General features: G+C 34.3%; 1 protein-coding gene across 3 annotated transcripts in view; it reads left to right on the top strand.

The window, feature by feature from the left end:
• Nucleotides 1–22,118, top strand: part of DPYD (dihydropyrimidine dehydrogenase) — a 788,358-nt gene that overhangs the window by 174,883 nt on the left and 591,357 nt on the right. For all 3 annotated transcript variants that reach the window (XM_040626998.1, XM_040626997.1, XM_008697678.2), the window contains exon 4: nt 15,264–15,351. In XM_040626998.1, the coding sequence (XP_040482932.1) occupies nt 15,264–15,351 (88 nt within the window). The remainder of the gene's footprint in view (nt 1–15,263; nt 15,352–22,118) is intronic.

The raw sequence follows: 22,118 nt of genomic DNA on the forward strand, positions 1-22,118 counted from the left end.
CATTGTTGACATGTAAGTTTGCCTATACTAACTACCCAAATGTGGAATTTGTTACTGAAGCAGTCTCATCAAACTATTAATACAAACTAAAGAAGGGATCCTTGGAGAAGTAAGGTAACAATTGCGAAGTCATTGCCAAGTGTAACTCATCATGCTGGTGAGGTATCCGTGCAGACCACTTTATGCTTGACTTTATGGTGTGACTGCTCACTTCGTTATAAACCTTATGGATGCAATGACACTTACATCTTACATATTTTATTCCTCATGACTTCTCCTGGTTACACATTTTTTTTTTTTTAATGGTACCACTTCACTTCTTTATTCTACAAACTCCCTTGAATTGGCTTGGAAGATATTTTTCAAAATGTTTCCTATGTTTTTCATTTGTCGAGCAGCTACTATGAGCATGACGTTGTTGGTATCCTTCATAATTCTCGTTTAGTTTTCACAGGAACCTACGTGGTAATTATTATTTTACAATTTCACCATGAAATTGTGCTTCCCAGTAGCTATCGAAAAACAGTGCTCATTTATTCCATTGTATTCTCCATTGTTCCTAGATAATAATACATAAAATTTACAGTGATTTACATTATTGAGCATTTACTATAGGCGCTAAATGTTTTACATATGTTAATTTATTGAACCCTCCCTATAATGGTATGGTGTCTAGCCTATAATTAGCAACTTATGGGAGGAAGCTGGGGACACAAAGAATTTAAATACCTTTTCTATGATCACAAAGCTACTAAATAATAGAACTGGGTTTAAATCGAGAATCCATCACACTACATTATCTCTTACAGTATTATTTTGTGATAAGTACCTAATGGATGGTGTATGAGTAAAAGAAGAGACGATATGTTTGTGGTCGAGGTGAATCTAGTAGTTTCAGTAGATAGTAGTAGATACTTCCAGTTTCTCACATGTTTTCCTCAAGACCTGTATTACTTGGCCTGCCCATTAGAGATACATATACACTCCGGTACACAGACACACACACAGCCTGAGAAACAAATCCATTTATTGTATTTTTAACATTATATTGGCATTGAAGATAGAGGAATGAACAGATGGGGGTGCCTCTGAACTCGGGGCAAGTATGAACATCTCTCACCTCTCCATTACCCCACCTTCACATCGTAAGAATGTGTATTCATGTGTATGACTTCTTCACTGTGAGTCTCTTGAAGACACAACCCATATCTTAGTCATCTTGATATCTTTACCATCTAGTGAAATACTCAGCAAATAACAAGTGCTCTGTAAATATTTGTTATTGAGGAAGGAGGGACGGAAGGAAAGAACAAAGGAACAAAGGAAATAATAAAATTCCACAGACCACAAACAGATTTAAGTTCTACTTCACTGAAATTCTTCATTGAGCTTTCTTAAATTTAATGGTATATGTAACATACCATGACGGCATTGTCAGGGTTATAAGGAGAAGCACAGTTGATGGGATTTTCCATTTTTATAGAAATATATATTATTTGCCCCTAGCTTTTTTATTTTCCTGTTTTTACAGTTTAAATCATGTTAAGCTGTAGGCAGCTAATTTTGATGACTATGTTCAAGATATTATTTCTGAACATTGTGTCTTTTGGCCTCTAGACTAATTTTTTTTAGACTAAATTTTATAGAAATGTTTTGATAATGATCAGGCCATTGTCACATTAGTTCATTTTCCAAGCAATGCCATTGCCTGAAACTTTGGTCCACCTTAAGGTATGAATTAAATTGAAAGGATTAAACATTTATATTCTTATCTGTTTTTCTCCCATATTCATTAATTTCCTGAAATTTCTGGATATTCTTCATGTGCAATGGTCAGCATTGTGTCATAGGCATAAACTCCAAAGGAATGAAATAATGTTTAAGTCACTTTATACAGAACCTAGTAAGAAGTAATAGTGGTCTGCAAAACAGCTTTAATGGGGACAATTTTAGTCTTTACTTTTTTGCCACAGTATATAATGTTCCAGATGTTATAGAGTGACATAATTATTTTGGGCTTGGTCATGATTATAGATGTCAAATATGTTTTTATTTTATGTATTATGACTCGTATTTGTGATATTTCTCCAAAATGTTCCTTATTGCTTTTATTTTGTTTTTCTGGTATTTCTATTAGAAAGACTGATCTTTGTGATTTCTTCATAGGTGATTTACCTATAAGAAAATGCTTTCTGTAAAGAATAACATGATCTGCGAGTATTATTGCTAGGCACCTTGTAAAGTAAATGAGGAATTTTGTTAGATTGTTTTTTAAGGCAGCCGTTTATGGAATATATTGCATAATAATGACTATAATATTCATGGCTTTTATATATTACATCAGAAAATCTTTCTCAGATTCTCTGGGGCTACTGGCTATCAGTATGAGAAATACTGCAGAAATGAAATGATGATACCCACAGGCACGGTTTTGGAGAAAGTCGGACCTGTATAAGAGTCCTGACTCTGGATTTCACAAACTGTGAGGCACTATTAAGATTTTAAATGAGTAGAAGAGAAAGCTGGCAATTGCAGACCCTTAGAAGATTTTTATTAACTTCTTAATGATCACCAGGATCACAAAAATAGGAAATAAAGGATTTCAAACCTAAAACAAAGAAGGAAATTTTTTGCCTTAGTATCTTTATTTTTAAAATGAGAATAACAACCTCATTGGGTTCTTATAAAGATATAGAGAGTTAATATTTATATCTACCTCATCGAGTGATTATGAAGATTAAATGAGTTAATATTTTTAAAACATATAGAATAGTGCTAGCATACAGTAACTCTTACATAAATATTTACTCAATAAATTAAACCAAATATAAACATTTTTTCATTATAGGTGTATATTATTTACATAAATTTGAAGAACAGTTATTTAAAAATGTATTTTTTCTAAGCATTAACAGCAGTAACTGGAGTATTACCAAAATTCTGGCTGTCTTTTTCATCCAATTTCAAATTAATCTATTTCCAAGCAAGCCAACAGCAAAGATAAAGGAACCCAACCATTTTCTCACTGGAAGAGACACCAGGAAAGTGAATCAGCATTGCATTCCAATGTGATAATTGCTTTGATAAAGGAACCCACAGGGTGTTTGGGAGAGCAGAATGACAAGAACCAGGGAGCGCCATGAGACACACCTGAACTGAATTCTGAAGCAAGCTTGAAGCTGTGGTTTATACTGGAATGCATAGAGGGTGAAAAATGACTGGATGTGCTCACAGAACTACAGGGTTCTCGAGTGGAGCAAGTGTTGCAGCTGGAACTGCAGGAATAAAGCAGGCACGAGCCAATGCTTAAAGATCATTTTCGTGAAAAACTCTCCTTTAAGCAAGAAGATGTCATGATCTTTTTTAAAAAAAAGTAGAGAATGCATTTTTCTTTCGCTTAGGGTAATCAGCACAGATTTCGATTAGGAATGAATATTTAAATTTAATTTAAATATGTGCAGGGGTGTGTTTATTTTTAATTTTTGAAAAGGGGGAAGTGGCATTTTTATGGATGAAAACTTTTAGATAGATTTGTGCCAGTTCCACACATGAAACTGAACAATTCCAACAGGAAGAAAATCCAGATCTGGCTATTGCCCTCCAAATCTGTGCTTCCAGCACCTGAAATATTACAGTTGCTGTTGCGCTTATAAAGAAGAAAAAAAGTCTAGACAAATCTCTTCTACATGATGTAAGTCCAGTGTACTTTTAAGTCACCATCTTCAAGTAAGCTTCGGTAAATGATTCTCTTCACCAGCACAACTTAGAACAGAGTGGTTTTTTAATCAGTAACTTTGAGTTGAATTATTCTTACTGTGCCGTAATAGATAGCTAAGATTTGGATAAATTTGTTTCTAAATCCTATTATTGGTGAATGATATAATGTTATTTTAAGGCCAAATATTTTCTTCCACTGTTATTTTAATGAGGTAATGAGTCCTTCAGCACTGTACTGTCATTCATTCATTATTTATTTGATGAAACCCGACCATTTGTTCTGTTTGCTTTTGGGAACCACCAGATACTCGGAAGTATATTCCATTGTTAAAATTCTCACTACAATTCGTACCTGGATCTTTCGTAAGACTTTTGGAGTTTTCATGGAGAAGAAAGAGAATATGGGAGCATCATGGGTTTGTTTTTCCCTAGTCGATTCAGATGACCAAAGTAAAAAAATTAAAGTTACACAGGATGTTGTGATTTTAGTTGCCAGTTGAAATCAGTGTATGTTAATTTTTAATTAAATGTTATGCTTGCCCATTGCAAAAAAAATCAAACATTATAACATTGTATGAAGTTAATCTATCTCAGATCTTAGCCCACTGCCCTTAAGTAGGTTTACATATTTACACAGATATTTTTTCATAGTCAACATATCATGTAAATCTAGGAATCATATCATAATAAATAACCTATTTTATGTGTTGATTAAACTATTGGACTTTGTTTCTCTTTTACACCTTTATTAGAAACCAGATAGAAATCTGTCAGTATTGCTATTATTGTTATATTATTTCTGAAATTGCCTTCAAATAAGTTGTAAAATATACAGTGTTTTCAGTTTTGGTATTTACTGAAAAGTTTACTTTAAGAGCATCTATAACTAATATACCTTTTTGGTTACCTTCATATAGAGGCTTCGCTGATATTAAGTTAAACATACAACAGGTGTTTTAAAATTTGAGAAGATAATTTGTACAGCATATGGATATGTTATAAAAAATAATGTTTTTTTTTCTAAGAAGCCTGGGAAGATCCTCAATATAAATCAAAGAGTTTATGACACTACTGGGGAAGTAGTCCAGGTGAAATAAGATTATTGAGTAGCAGGAAAGCTATAATAAAAACTGTCAGTACTGTCACCCAGTTCCCTTTAAGGTCTATAAAGGATCAAAAGTATATTGAGCATCATCTAACAGCTGTTTGGAATGTGAGGGGAACCACAGTTGTGGTGAGCAACAATATGCTGGTTTGGAAAAAATACACACATCTTAAAAATGGTTAAAAATGGTATGTTGGACTATAAAATGCATTGGGAGACGGGTTTTTGAAAATGTCTGCATGCTAACTAAAATGTAACTATATTATGGAAGCATGTAGTCACAGGAATATAAACTTATTCAAATCAAAATGACATATAAATATAGGTATTTTATTTATAAATTGTTACTTAAGGAAAGACCATATTTGTACATAGACAGTATATTTTGTCAGGGGAAAGTGCTACCCTACCCTGGAGGGTAAGAAATTATTTGTTCCCGCCTCATAAAATGGCAGCAATTGAATAGAGGAAGGGAGAGCTTTTGGCTTTCGGCTTGGCTTAGAAGAGAAGGTGCGACTGTCTTTGGTAGTCCTGAATCCAGGTTCATCTGACACCAGCTGCCTCCACCATGCTGCCTAAATTTGACCCCAGTGACCCATAGGTGCACCGATGGGGAAGTCAGTGCCAGGTCTGCCCTCGCCTTGAAGATCGGCCCCTTGGTCTGTCTCCAAAAAAGTTTGGTGATGACATTGCCAAGGCAACCAGTGATTGGAAGAGTCTGAGGATTACAGTGAAACTGACGATTCTGAACAGACAGGCCCAGAGTGTTTTTTTTGTTGTTGTTTTGTTTTTTTTTTTTTTAAATTTAAATTCAATTAGCCAGCATATAATACATCATTAGTTTTAGATGTAGTGTTCAGTGATTCATCAGTTGCATATAACACCCATTGCTCATCACATCACATGCCCTCTTTAATGCCCATATTTAGGTGGTACCTTCTGCCTCAGCTCTGATTATCAAAGCCCTCAAGGAACCCCCAAGAGACAGAAAGAGGCAGAAAAATATTAAGAACAGTAGAAATATCACTTTTGATGATATTGTCAATATTGCCTGACAGATGCAGCACTGATCTTTAGCCAGAGAACCCTCTGGAACCATTAAAGAGATCCTGTGGGCTGTAGCGTTGATGGCCGCCATCTTCCATGACATCATAGATGACATCAGTAGTAGTGCAGTGGAATGCCCAGCTAGTTACTAACTACAAAGGAAAATATTTCAATAAGGGATCATTTGACAACCAAAATAAATAAAAGAAGAAAGAAATAAATAAAAAGAAGATAAAAAAGAAAAGAACTGAGAAATATGCCTAACATAAGCACTGAAAATACGGAAGTACTAGGAGATAACGTGTGGAGCGGGAATGAAGGAAAGCATCTTTTATCACATAGATTCTCATATTTAACAATTTGCTTTCCTTATATACTTGCTCAACTATACATCTATAATAAAGATAAGTTACACTTTTAGTAAGGATATATCCATTTTCAAACTTTGCAGTATATATTTTTTTTAAGATTTTATTTATTTGACAGAGAGAGACCACAAGCAGGGGGAGCTGGAGAGGGAGAAGCAGGCTCCCCACTGAGCAAGGAGCCCAATGCAGGGATAGATGCCAGGGTCCTGGGATCATGACCTGAGCCAAAGGCAGGCGCTTAGCCAACTGAGCTAACCAGGCGCCCCAAACTTTGCAGTATATTATTGTAGTTCAACCTACCATCTTAGAATTTAACTTATTTTTAGGAGAAGATTATTTTTACCTCACACTGTTAGCATGGAGAAACAACCAGAAGCCCTAAGAAGAAAGGATTCCGTATAAATAGCTTGGGATCACTGATGAGATTGGCATGTGCTTTGGGGATTTGATTTCTGAAGTGTAGTGACTTGTAGGAGTTTTCCATAAACATGTATGAGCAAATATGTATGTGCCAACTACTAGCATAGATGCTGAGTACAAAAGATGAGTTATAGTCTGTGCCCTAGATAAACCCGTAGTGTTTGTTTTTTTTTAATTGCATTAGGCGTTAGAGTTTCTTTTCCCCACATTCCTTTGATCCATTCATTCACTCATTCTCCTTTATTGGCCGCCTAAGATATACGTGGTACAGTAGTAGCTGCTGTGTGGCATGCAGAGAAGCAGCACATATGCATCCAGAGCTTACTCTTGGTATTAAGCTCTGGTCTACTCATCTACACAGGGTAAAATCCTACTTGTGCTTAAACCCCTAGCGGAAGTGTCTCTGTCAGAGAAGTCTTCTCCTGATAGAGAAATAATTTCCCCTTTTGAAAACTTGTAAGGAGAAAATGAAGACTTGATGCATATATTTATGTTTGTCAGATATCCACTTTATTTATTTATTTATTTATTTATTTATTTATTTATTTATTTATAAAACGACTAACGATTTTAAAAAATTTTTTAAAGATTCTATTTATTTATTTATTGGACAGAGAGAGGGGGTGAGAGAGAGAGAGCAGAGGGAGAGGGAAGCAGCAGACTCCCCGCTGAGCAGGGAGCCCAACATGGTATTGATACCAGGACCCTGAGATCATGACCTGAGCCGAAGGCAGAAGCTTAATGGACTGAGCCACCCAGGCACCCTATCCACTTTATTTAATGTATGTAAATAGCAGTAAAACATGCTATGACTTCCACATTAGAGAAGGTACCATATAACTTCCAGAGCATTTTAAGGAGTATATGAAAGCCTGTGAAGTAACTAAAGAAGTACATTCTATTTAGTGTGAATATATAAATTTTTAAAATTCTCACAATAAACTCAAGTACAAATTCTTGTCTCCGTTTGCATATGAGGAAGGGGGTGCCCAGAGAGTTTTAAGTTGTTTACCTAAAGTCATAAAACCAATAAGTAAAGTCAGTGATTAAATATGGGCAATCAAGCACCGGAGTCTGTTCTCTTAACATATATTCTATGTTTTCTCAGTACATTTTAAGGCTTTGGATTAGCAAGCATATTTGAGCATTTAATTAATGTTAGCATGTATATGTGTTGTGTGTGTGTTTCCTCTGTGTGTGTGTGTATAAATTATACATATATATACATTATATATATATATATAATATATATATATATAATATAAATTCAGACTTATTTATGCTGGCTGTATTTAGTATAGCCAGATTTTAAAGGAACCCTATCCTAGGTACATGGCTTGTCACTGTCTCATTACAGAAAGAGAGAAAACTCTTTATCTTCTTCTTGAATCCAGCCATCTTCCTGTCCTAAAGTATTCTCAATCCCTACCATCTTTAAGATGGATAAAGAATGGTTTCCTAAGAGAGTGTTGCCAAGAAGAGCATCCCTCCAGAACATAAAGCAGAGCTTTTATCAATGATATTCTCTGGTTTTCTTGATTAAAGTCTACCTCTGTTGTAGCTGCAAGTGACAGGGATCAAATTATATCATAGGTTTTAATGCCTAGTTGTCTCCTGGGCAGAAAAACATTTCATAAATATTTTTATGTCTTTTTTTTAATTCATTGACTTTATTGTAATTTTCTGTCTTATTGATATATAAAAACATGAATGTGTAATATTAATTACTTCCAATAGTTGCAATAACTTATTTTTTATTCCATTTCAACAATTCAGTTTTAAGTATGATCTTGTACTGTTTAAATAAATTGGTAACAGAGGATATTGGAAATGGGGGGCACTCTTTCCTCACCACCGTGACCTGCATTGGTCTCATTCTCCTCTCTAAGTCCCACCATAATTATCATCAGTACTATACATTTGGCAAATAAACCTTGTTTCCTTTACACAGTGTGGAACTGTTGTTTAGTATTGTTATTTAAATCTTACCTTATTTAGTATTTCTAATATCTGAAAAGCCCCAGTAGATTCTGAAAGCCTTCAGGATTGACCCCACTTCCTTTAGTTAGACTCGTTACTCTTTTCATACCTACTTAGTTTTATCTTCTGCATGTAGGAATGGTGTGTTTATTTTCTTTCAGTGAATCTTCCTGCAGTTCTTAAGGTACACTGATTCCATCACATCCTTTTTGTTCTACCTGTGCACAACAAAAACTTATTTTCAAGTCCCATCTTCTCTTGTAAGAAAGAGAAAAATGTAAGTTTAAGAGTAGCATCCTCAGATATCACGATGATACTCTCTTTATGTAGTAAAATAGGACAATATGTTTAAAAATTTTCAGGAGGTGATACACAGTAAGTTTTTACAGAAATATTGTATTTGCTTGCTGGACAAGATGTACATGAGTTTGTGGCTTCTTATGCTGTTGAGGTTTTTATAGCATACTTAATTTTTTAAATAAAAATATGTTTAAAAAGTGTCCTTCTAATACAACTAGCTATACCTAAGTTATTTAAAATGTAATTAAATTAGCCTCCTAATTTTAGGAATTAGTGCCTCAATGACTACTCAGGTTGGATTAGCCTTTGAAATCATGTGATGCCGTAAAACCCTAATGTTTTCATCTTGGCTTGAGAAGCTTCTTGAGGAGACCTTTCACTTTTTTTTCTTAAACTAAAATTGGACTCCAGGAGAGAGGATACTGTAGCCTTTTTCTAGCTGTGACTTCTAAACTGCTTTTTTCTCAGTCTTCCAATTACTCTGGCAAGGAGGCAGTGATGTTGCGAAGAGATAAGGTCAGTAGAACATCACCTTTTAAAATTCTACCCTGTCTTATACGTGAATGGGATAATCCTGGGTGTAAGATGGTAAATGTGTTCTAGTAGTTTCCTCAGCTGCCTTGGTCACTGGTCTTCTTATGCTTCTGGGAGATTTCTGGAGCCCCAGTACTCTCATGTATGAAGTGGAGATAAAAGCAATCTTATTAGTTGTTAACCAATTAATATATGAAGATCAAAAATGAGTATCAAAATTTAACATAAGCCCTTCCATTCAGTTCAAAGTGTGCAAAAAGTGTAAAAGATACTTTTTTATCTGAGAAAACTGATAATTCTCTGATATAGACTACAGAAAGATTATAGATAAGGTTTTTTTTATAAATATTTTATTTATTTATTTAACAGAGAGAGACAGCCAGCCAGAGAGGGAACACAAGCAGGGGGAGTGGGAGAGGAAGAAGCAGGCTCCCAGTGGAAGAGCCTGACATGGGGCTCGATCCCAGAACGCCGGGATCACGCCCTGAGCCGAAGGCAGACGCTTAACGACTGTGCCACCCAGGCGCCCCTATAGAAAAGTTTTTATGTTTTTATGTTTTATTTCCGGACTCATGACCATGATCATCCAACAAGGTATTTTGAGTATCAGTTATACGAATCGTGTACTGTTTTAAATCTTGCTTGTTTTGAATTGTCTTGAAGCCACCCGCATATGAATGGAAATTTCTAGTAGATAAATAACTATTTAAAAATCGTGTTTAGGTATTACCTATAAATTCAAATAAATATTAAAAGTCTTAAAACATGAACATCATGGGTTCAGCATCACCAAAGCAGAATGGTGCACAGCATAAAAAATTCATTTACTTTTCACAATGCTGCCTTAGCTTCCCAGTCCAGCAGAATGTAGAAGCTGGGCCAAGATGCATATTAGGAATATTCAAAATTAGTGCCAAATGCCCCTGAGCTAGTAAGAATCTGTTGTGTAATCAGAAAAGCACAATGAGAAAGAATATAGGAAAGACTACTAATTGAATATTGAGAGAAGCGGAGAGAATTATGAGAATCTGGAAATTGCTCTTGATTGTTTAACGTATCAGAACATTGAATTAGTCTCATCATGTTTTAAAGATACCAACTGTCTTTCTTGGGTATTTCTATTATCTGGTACAAGGATTGCAAGCTGTGTATATCAGATTTGCGTCAGACACTTCTAACCCCCCATTTCTTGATTTACACTCCTTCCATTCAATTCTGTGCTGTTTCAGTAGAAATATTGCCAAATTGCCCCAGGATATTAGGCTATGTATTCGCCTATACTGGTGATTATAGGGTAGGGAAGTTAGATCTGTACCCCTCTGCTACAGTTCAGTTAGTTAGATCTTCCAAATGAAGGTACTAAACATCAAATAGCTGAGGCAATACAACATCAATATTAGGAAAATATCTTATTTTTTTCCATGTAAATACTAACTTGCTCAGTTTGATTACACGTAGACTAATATAGATTATACATAGCCTGATCAAACCGTGCTAGCTTGATTGAACCGAAGTCTAGCAAAAAACCAAAGACAATGAATGCAACATGGAGTTTTAAGGTTTTCAGATAGATTTGTGTGATTTTTTTTTTTTAACTGAGGAAGAAATTGTTATTTAAACTCATGGATTGGAAAATTCTTTAACAAGCATAGGTGACAATTCCAACCGCTATGGATGCTTAACAATAAAAGAAGCAGCCGTCCGTTCTCAGATGTGTGAAGAATGAAATCTTGTTCATTTCATGACTTCTATAATTTTTTTCTGGTTTATACTACAGAGTAAAGCTGTCCAGCCTCACTAATATTTGGGGAGAGGAATCATGGCTCTCTTTCTCTGGAGAAAGCTCTGTATATCTCTAGTAGTTTTTGTCCCTTAAGTAGCAGTACTAAAATTTTCATACATTTTTTATGGTCATGCTGAATCATGAAGGATTAACATTATTAAGGATTCTATATTTTGCCTTTAATGAAATCCATTGTTACACTCTCTATTAAATGGGGAAATGAAAAAAGTTTATCAGTAGTAAAAAATCTAAGATGTTTCATTGCTTAAAAAATAATCTAATATATTCCTTTTAGTATAAATATAATCATTTGGGGATTAAAAATATTACATAATTGTTTATCTGAATTAACTTTTGACTCTTACAATGCATTTAAAAATAAACTGCATTATAAAAGAGTAACTTTGAAACATAAAAGGGGAATTAAATGAATGAAGATAAAAACAAGTGTAATTTAAATGTTGCTTCCAAGGAAAAATTTATGTAGAACTGTGGTTTACAATAATTGTTGACATATTCCCCTAAGTACTGTGTCTGTGATTTTTCATGGTATCAATCATTTAAAGCAATTTAGGTAATAACATTCTGACATGCATTTCTGCTATTTTATTTACACCATTTGCCTACATCATTGTAATGCAGTACCTTTCTGATTTGGTACAGTAAATGCACTCTGTAATATCTATTATGGCATGGTCAAAGGATAATTTATTGTCAAATAGAAAAATAGGTCAACACTAATGTCACTTGATGATCAACCCTCCCCCCCCCAAGTTTAATAAAACATCTCACCAGTATGCATTCCAGTGCAGTGGTTGATATTTTATTAGGACTACCTGGCTATAGCAGTAGTGTAATTACTGAGCTGTCAGAGTGATAAGTGGGATTAATGGCAGCCTGATGCACTTTAGTCTGCAGAGCGCTTAGAGAATTGCAAGATGGTATTATTATCAGAGTCTGCCCATTCTGGCATATTCATGGCACCAAAGAAAAAAAAAAGAATGCTACAATTCAGGTTTGCATTGCCCTGCCTCATTAACATCTGACATTTCCAACAGCTGTTATTTGTGAACTAGCTCAATAATAAAAAGGGAATTATTTGGTAAAGAGGCTTAATAACCACAACTAAGAATCCTTACATTGTCAGTGCTGTTAAGTGAATCTGTTTATGTTGAATTTAAGATTTCTCTAGAAGAACATGGAAATACACTGTGCATTAATTTGCCTCATTCATATCTGCTGACAATATAACTTCATTTTTTAATTGCCTTATTATTCAAGACGGGTGTTAGAAAAAAGAAAAGCAGAAAATTTGTGACTTCATTAGGGATAAGCAGGATCTATATGAGATATATGTATATATATCTGATATATATATATGAGATATATGTATATATATGTATATATATATATACATACATATATACACACATACACATATGAAACAAATAAGTACATTTGTTGCTTTATTACTGTGAATTGCCAAATATTTTTAAAACTGTTGAAATGACTTTTTTTATAAATTAGAAGGTATTTAAGATGGAATATTACTTGCTAAGTTTTTAGCTATTTTATTTTACTACATCAGAGGAAATCCTTTCAAATCACTAATAATGTACAACATATTTATCCGTGTGAAGGTAGTATATATAATATCACCACATTTCAACATCATAGACCAAATAGACCATGCATTATGCTCTGCTTGCACCGATATGCACTGTATGCTGCTGATTACACTTTCAAGAAGTTCTTTTTGAACTCAGTGACAGTGTTTTAGGGGAAAAATCATGAGTATGAGAAGATAGGAATTCAACTAAATGATAGATGTGAATCTAACAATGGCATTTAGAGAAATGATAGGGGAGAGGTTTAATGACTACATTTCAGAGAGGACAATTGATTATGAAAAGCCTTTGGTACTCATTGTGTAAAATTTAATTTAGAGAGAAGACTAAGGGCACAAACCAGAGAAAAGAGATCAGATTTAAAAACAAGATATTAATTAGGTGCTGAGAAATTGGTTCAGACAATGAAGAGGACTCTCCTACTCACAAAAGAATGACAAGGAGACTGGTATTGTTTTCTCAAAGGAAACGAAGCAAGGTCTTTACACATGAAAGTAGATAGAAAATGAGCTAGCTAGTCACCTTTGTCACAGAGCAGTGTAGGATTCATTCTCAATGAAATTCTTGGAGAATTCTGGTCTTCTGACAAATGTGACAGTGGTATATCTTAAGTTTTAGATCTCCAGCCTAATTCTACTCTACTGCTGTTCTCACTGTGTGACCAGCCAACCTGGATTAGTTCATGTACCTTGTCATGTTCTCCAGGCCTTGGCATATATCAGATCATTCTCTTGAGTGACCTTGCACTCCAAATCCCACCCTTTTCCGCTTCCCTAATGCCTATTTATTCTTCAGTCTTCCCTTTGAGTATTACTCTTCCCAATGAGCTTTCCCTGCCTCTCTCCTTCCAGCACTACTGTTCCTCTTAAATGCTCCCTTAGGATGCTATTTTCACCTTGAAAACTACAATTGACTTTTATATGTGTGAACTTCCTCCAAACTGCAAGGTGCATGAGAGCAGGACCATGGTGGTCTTGTTTATCAATTTTATATCCTCATATCCCAGGTTCTGCCATGTAACAGGGGCTCATTAGATATTTATTAAGTGAATAAATAAATAAACAACACACATTAATATGCAAATTAAGGACCATTCTAGCCTGTGGTTTCAGTCCTGATGTATAGAATTGTGATTCTTACTGTATGGATCCAACCATGTATATCAGAATCACCTCAAAGTCCCCCCCCCCCCGCCAAGTACAGATTCCCAAGCCAATAACTCAGACTCAGGAGGGGCTCCTCTGTGAAAACTGTGACATTTATCAAGCTGGTTCTTAGGCACACTAAAGTTTGAGCATATCTCTGGTTGGTTGCCCAGGAAGCAGATTTTGAAATGATATTAATATGCAGGAACTTTATTAGAAGATCAACATTTGTACAAGAGTGAAGGAATCAAGATTGGACAGATAGCCATAATAAAGGTTGCAGTGGATTTCTACAGGCTTGTTTCTCAAGTCTGGGCAAAGGTACTGGGCCTCTAACCTCTTCACTGACCTGTAATTGGAAGAAGGCTGCCATTGCAAAGGGGACACGACCTTGGTTGAGCCTGTTCCCTTTGGCTGAGGGTGCAGCAGCAGGAGAATAAATGCTTCATTCTGGAAGGGGGTGGATCTGGGCTGTGCATTGAAGCATGTACTACAAAGCCCCATTCCCATGTGAATAGTTTGTAGGTTACAAAACATCAGAAAGTTGGAGGGAGGGAGAGATGGTAGGTAACAAAGGAGGGAGAGAGGAAATGTGGGAGACAAAGTGGGAGGGATGAAGGGATGAAGAAAGGATGTTACAAGTGGTCAAATGAGAGACTTTGCTTCTGTGTTTGTATAATAATTGTGGTGTAAAGGCATACAAAACTTTTGTCATAAAAGACTGCATTCTCTAAGCATTGTCAGTTTAGTGAGAAATCAAAACAAGACTGGTTTAGTAAATGAGTAAATGATGTATCTTAAATAATTATGGCCCTCTTAATCTCTAGGAGGAACATGGAAATGACGAGCAGTTAGCCTGAGTGGTGCTATTTTATACATCTCAGAAGGTGTACAAAATAAAAAATTTTTGTACATAAAAAACAGCACTATTGGGGCGCCTGGGCGGCTCAGTCGTTGGGCGTCTGCCTTCGGCTCGGGTCATGATCCCATTGTTCTGGGATCAAGCCCTGCATCGGGCTTCCTGCTTGGCGGGAAGCCTTCTTCTCCCTCTCCCACTGCTTGTGTTCTCTCTCTCACTGCCTCTCTCTCTGTCAAATAAATAAAATCTTAAAAAAAAAAAAAGCACTCTTTTATTTGTCCTTACTAGATACTAACTCTGGGTATTGGGTAGAGAATATTTAGAATATTATCTCAGTTACTTTATAATTTCTTTAATCTGGCTAATTTATTCCTTAGGTGCCTGAAATGTGCAGATGCCCCCTGTCAGAAGAGCTGTCCAACCAATCTAGATATCAAATCATTCATCACAAGTATTGCAAACAAGGTAAATTCAGATTTAGCTCTGCAAATGAAAATAACAGCACTTGATCTTGGTATCTATATAGTATGACCTGTGATTAAAGCATAAAGCTTGACTTATTAAATTGGGTTAAAGCATTAAAGATATGATTTCTATAGGCATGTGAAAATGTACATTTGTTAATTAGTCTCTTCCATGTTGTGAAATAATTATTATAAAAATGCATATTCATTGTTTATTGACTTAAAAATTAGTTTTTGTTGAAATTAATGATTTTTTAATCCAAGGCACTCACTGAGTAGATTTTCTGTAGCTTAAGCTTGCTAAATGCTTATGGATAGGAACTGTCATTGATTAGCAAAACACATTTCAAATTTGTGAAATATCTTTGTTTTAAAATGTGTTTTGGTATTAAGTCTGGCACACTGAGACATACCAAGGAAATGGACTTTTCTCTGTTACTTAAAATTCAGTTAATTTGTTTAAGATTTGGAATAAATCACAGAGACTAGATAGATTTATAACCAAAAAATTAAAAAAAAACAGGCTTTTATGAGCATGAGTAGAACAAAAGGAATTTTAATCTTTATTTTTTTTTAAACCAGTGTAAGACTAAGCCCAGTTTTTTATTCACTAAGTGAATGTTTGATTGATTGAATAATTAATTAATAGTATCTTTTGTTTGTGAAAGGAGTATGTGAACTCTTAGCCAAGTGTCTGATGCTTTAGCAAATGGGCAAAAGCTGAAGGAAGTCTTTCCAAAATGATGCAGAGAATCACTCTTCTCACAGTGTTTGACACTTACGTTCTAAAATGCTGTACAAATCCAATAAGTACTTCTTCAACAACCAGCTACCTTTTTTTTATAAGGATCATTTCTCAATGCCAATTATTTAAAAAATATATATATTTCAGAAGAAAAATGGTACATTTATATAGTTTTAGGATTTCAAAAGAATTAAAGTTATTAGATATATGGTATGGTATTAATCTACATAGACATATTTATAGGATTTTAAGTCTAGGTTAAATTTTTAGATTGACCACTTATTGTGAACCCAGGAAAAATTATTTATGAAAGAAAGACAGCATCTGTTTTATAAGGTTGTGGTATAAATGAAATAATACTTGCATGTGACCATCTCTAACATAGTCATTATTTAACAAATATTTTGTTGATGTGGAATTATTAATTCCTCTCTACATTCAGTATGATAAATATCATACAAGGGATTACTATTTGGTAGCTGTTATTATTTATTGAGTAGCTGCTATGTACCAAACCCAGTGACATGTATTGAGTTCTTGCTATGGCCCTGCCTTTTAGAAGTTCATAATTTATGAGCAAAAAGAGATATGTAAAGCATGTGCACACACACACACACACACACACACACACACACACACACACCATATTGAATGTGGCTGGTGCTGCAATCCATGCAATCCAGGAAGAGTATTCAGCATGGGCAAAAGCAGCAATGTGAGTGTGTACGTGACAAGTTTGGGCAAATGTAAGAACTCCAGTGTGGCTAGGGTAGAGCCTGGGTTACAGAAAAAAGAGTGATGGGACAAGGCAATTAGACTGGGATTCCGTTGTGAAAATACTGTCATTCTATGCTCAATATTTGAGACTTAATCCCATACAGAGTAGAAAATCACCAATGCTTTATATTTGTTTTGTAATTAAGAAGATGAATTCTAGCAAGGGGTCTAATTTATTAACTTTATGGTATGCCAAACATCTATCATCACAAGACCTTTGTCTTATATATAAAAATAAATAATTTATGTGACACTTATGTGTGAAATCTTATTTGTTTAATGATGACTTCATAGAAGTGGAATGAAACCAAATGTCTGAAGTTTGAAGTCTGAAGTGTTTTGGCTAAAATTATTTTCAAGGTAAAAGTCTTGACTTCAAGCATGAGGAAATATTGCAGTTATGATCCATGCTAACTAAATGTTCCCTAGATATTCCAAAATTCAATGGTGATACTGTGATTCTAATTAGTGTATACGCCATTCATTCAAGGTCTATACAAATTTATAGAAAAAAAAAAAAAAAAAGACCTACAGGGAATAATGGTATTCTTTGAGAAGTTTAAAAAATGTCTAAGGAAGATCAGAATCATCTCTAGTTTAGGAAAACTTTTCTATTTCATTAATTTGTATTCTTTACTGCCTAATGAAGCATTTTGCTTGATTGTTTATTTAAACAGATTTTGATATGAAGAGAAGATATTTGGAAACATTTAATTGAAATTGTGATCTTTTGCCAGGCATTTAGGGAACTCTATCCTTAAGTACTGTTTTGTTGAAGAATCACTGAAGTAATCATAAAAGGTCAGAGATTCTTGTTCTTTAAAGCCTGCAGCTTTTTAGATATTTACCAGCTGTGTACAATGTAGGCTGTCCCACATTGCTCTGCCAGTGGACCTCAACTCAGGAGGGGGATTCTTTCCAGGTTGAGAGGGTAATTGAATCTCCAGACTCAATGAGCCTTGTGCCTCTTTGAGGAAAGGATGTCACTTGTATTGTATTGTGTTAGGTTTCTGTGATTCAGGGAGTTTAGGCCAATACTTCCATTCTTTATTTTCTTACAAACTGGATTACAGCTCTAGTTTTCAAAGGTACACTCAATTCTATTGTACCTCCTCAGTCAGTTTTTCTCTGTTTCGTTCATGCAGGCTGTTGTTTGCAATTGTATTGCTCGATCGGAAGTACACGTTTCAGAGTCATCAAACTGTGAATACTGGGTTATATTTCTTGATAGCTTTCCTTTGGGGAAAAAGAAATGGTACTTTCTATCAGAATGCATGAGGTCGATCTATAAATGTAGTGAAAAAGAATGACTTTTTAAAAATGTTCCTTCGTTTCATGATGCTTTATTTTAAACAATAGAGATACTTTCTCTTTTCAAGAGTTTCCGTCAAATTGTAAAGCATCGATTTTTCCACTGATTTGTATATTGTATAGAATCTGTGTGCTCAGATTTGTGTGGCTTTTATATAGATAAATAAATTTAATAATACACATTTGAGGAAAGCTGACTAAATGACTCAATGTAAAATAAAAAGCTCTTCTTTATGATAGATCTCCACCGAAAGTATGAGTAGAAGTCAGGGGAGAAACAAAAATGTCACCAGCAGAGTTCATTTGATAACTATTGACAACAACATTTTTATTTAAAAGAAGTCATCTTGATACACGTGCATGTGTATGTGGGTACACATACATACGCACACGTGCATATCCCTGATACAAGTGTTACAAAGCACAAGTGCAGTCAATAGATTTACTTCATCCTCTTTTTGGGTTTGCTTTTCAATTACAATGGCTAAGTGGTTTGATTCCTTTACCAAGTAAAATGTTGATCATTTCCTGAATAATTTCCTAAAAACATAGCTCTAATTATATCACTGCTTTGTTCAAAAAATGCCAGTGGCTTCCCAGTGCCTAGAAACCAATGTCCAAATACATAACGTCTTATGTAAGCCTATTGAGCTTTCTCCACTATCATGACAGGAAAATAAGGAGATGAAAAAGAATTAGGAAGCCCGCAACTTATTACCCAATAGTATTTGAAAATATGAATATTTTAGATATATAAAATAAAAAGGTAGTGATGAGGTTTATTTTGGTACACAAGGCTAGTTTCCTCACTTGTTTTCCTAAATGGTAACTATGAGTACCTCTGTCCTTTCTAAGAGGACTGTCAGAAACTTACCCACCTGTTGCCGTAAAATGGTGCTCAAGAGAACACAGCTTTTAAAAACTCTGTTATGCTTTTAGGGGGTAAACAGAGTAAAATACGCCATTTGGCTTAAATAAATAGTTCTGAATTCATGTGTCAATTTCATTTACAGTTGAGATGCTGATATTTGAGTAATGTGAAAAATGTATTTTTCTAGGACTGAGTGAATTCCAATTTTTACAACTACTTTATAGTATGGGTCTGTGTCATTTAGGGTGTTAATCTGAGTGGGTCTTCTGGTAGAGAGTAAAGGACTCTACTTCAAATTAGCTCATCCCTAAGTCATAAAATACTGTTTCCTGTATATTAATTTTATCTTTTTAAAACTTGATAAGATAGTATTGTTATGCTTTATTAGTTAATATTGGATTAGATTTATTCACATTTTTGCCGATTTTCTTCATTTTTTTTCCTTTTCATATCTTTTTTTTTTTTTTTTCATTTTGGAATTGCCATGGGAAAGTGGTTTACTTTTGCTTGTGCTGATGCTATTGGAAAATAAACAGAAACCTATTTATTGCTAATTTGAGTGTTCTATGTCTTTGGAGGCGGACCGTTTTAAAGATCTTTTTATCTTTAGTGTTCAACTAAACAGTGATTTATCTAAGTTTGGATTTCTTTTTTTTAAGATTTTATTTATTTATTTGAGAGAGTGAGTGAGAGAGTGCGTGAGCAGGGGCAGAGGGGGGAGCAGACTCCCCGCTGAGCAGGGAGCCCAATGTGGGACTTGATCCCCATCCCAGGACCCTGGGATCATGACCTGAGCTGAAGGCAGATGCTTAACCGACTGAGCCACTAAGGTGCCCCTAAGTTTGGATTTCTTTTTGTTTATCCTACTTAGTTCTTGAATTTGTACATTGATGACTTTCACCATTTGGGGGAATTTCTCATTGACTCTCTATCATATGCCTGTGGAACTCTTATTAGATATATGTTAAACTTTTTTACTTTATTCTCCATGACTGTTAATTTATCTTTTATGGTTTTTGTATTTTTAAAAACTCTGCTAGCTTTTAATTCATTTTCCAAGCCTGTCCTTAAATATATAAAAATACTAATTTTCATACTCTGGGAGTTCCACTAAAGTTCTGTCTGGTTATATTGTTGGTAGTGTCTACTAGTTCCACTCATCGTGCTTTTTTTCTTCATATGTTTATTTATTTATTTACTCTGCTTTTCTTTGAAGCTTTATATGTAGAAATTCTGTGGGGAGTGCAATGAATACATTTTTCTTTACAAGGGATTTTTATCTGCTGTGTTCTCAGAGGACCTGAAAATGGGATCCAGTATGCACCTGGTTTAGCAAATACCTTTAAGATGATTCCACTTATTTTTCTGTCTTATTGCCTTGTCATTTTCAGTCTTGGACATGACAGCTCATGAATGCACTCATGATGACTTTTTAAAAATATTTTACCTATAATTTTACCTTTTAAAATCTACTCTTATAGCAGATAATTATTTCTCAATACATGTGGAAAAGTGCAATAATTATTTAAGATCCAGTGGGTAGTCTAAATTGAAACCCAGATTAGCAAATACTGAATTAGTAATTGGGAAGCTATATGGTAGAAAGAAACCTTTGTAAAATAAGACAAAAAGAAATTTGCCACATTAGATCTTAAACTCACAGTAAATCTTATATAATCAACATGTAGTATTGGTACAGGAATACACATTTTCTGGAGCAGATGAAAGTCTGTAAAGAGAACCAAGTAATAATAAAAACATAATATATAATGAAGAGTGCATTTCAATTCAGTGGAAAATGATGGGTTCTTTTTTTTTTTAAAGATTTTATTTATTTATTTGACAGAGAGAGACAGCCAGAGAGAGGGAACACAAGCAGGGGGAGTGGGAGAGGAAGAAGCAGGCTCCTAGTGTAGGAGCCTGTTGTGGGGCTTGATCCCAGAACGCTGGGATCATGCCCTGAGCTGAAGGCAAATGCTTAATGACTGCGCCACCCAGGCGCCCCAATGATGGGTTCTTTGAAAAATTGTTCAGGTATAATTTTGAATTTACTTTTAGAACCCCTCATTAGGCCATGTAACATAAATTTTAAATGGACTAACTTTTAAATATTAAAAAATATTTTAAAATAATTTGGAAGCTATAATTATGTGAGAATAAATTTTACTACACACTTTTTTAAATAAAAGCTAACCCAACTTGAAACGAAGTGATTTTTTTTTTTTTTTTGCCATGCTTTACTTGTTATCAAATTGTTCCTGGATATTTAAATAATAAACTAATGCAGTATACTCATAGGCAAAAGTCACAAACATTACACAAGAGGTAATGAAACAATTAATAACCATATTAGAGATGTCTTACTTCCATATTAGCCAGAAATATGTAAATCAAAGGATGGGACACCACTCTTCTCTCATCAGATTGTTGAAGTTAAGAAGTTTAATAACTTCCTATGCTATTCAACTGGAAGGAAACAATAAGCATCACACAGTAGAAATATATTTGTAAATTACAAATATATATACCATTGTGCCAACAGTGTTTTATTATGTGCTCTTCCTAGAAAAATAAAAATACCACCATGTAATGGTATATGTTCACTATATTTTATTGTAGCAATTGTATCATTTGAAGTATCAAATACCTGAGACAACTCTAATGCCCATCATTATGAAAATTGCTAAGTCTGTTTGTATTATTATGTATTGTATATTAGTTATTACATTTTAATATTTATATTATGGAATGTTCTGAGGCTCTTCTTAAAAATATATTATTATTTATTGACCTAGAGGTGTATCTCTATTAAGTGAAAAAAGAGTATGTTGCATATTAGTATGAATTACATATTATCTTTAGAAAAAAATTGATTTTTATATAAGGAAATATGACATAGAAGGATATAATTTAACTTTACTTTCCTCAGTTGGTTGAGGTTGAAGGAGGGGTGAAGAGAAGTTATAAATATTTTTCTTAGAAATCTCCATATTACTTTACTTCTACAATGAGTATGTATATTTTTAAATAATAAGTTAAAGTCACTAGTAACATAATATAATAA

The sequence above is a fragment of the Ursus maritimus genome, unplaced genomic scaffold (assembly GCF_017311325.1).
Source record: "Ursus maritimus isolate PB19 unplaced genomic scaffold, ASM1731132v1 scaffold_12, whole genome shotgun sequence".
Classification (NCBI taxonomy): Eukaryota; Metazoa; Chordata; class Mammalia; order Carnivora; family Ursidae; genus Ursus; species Ursus maritimus.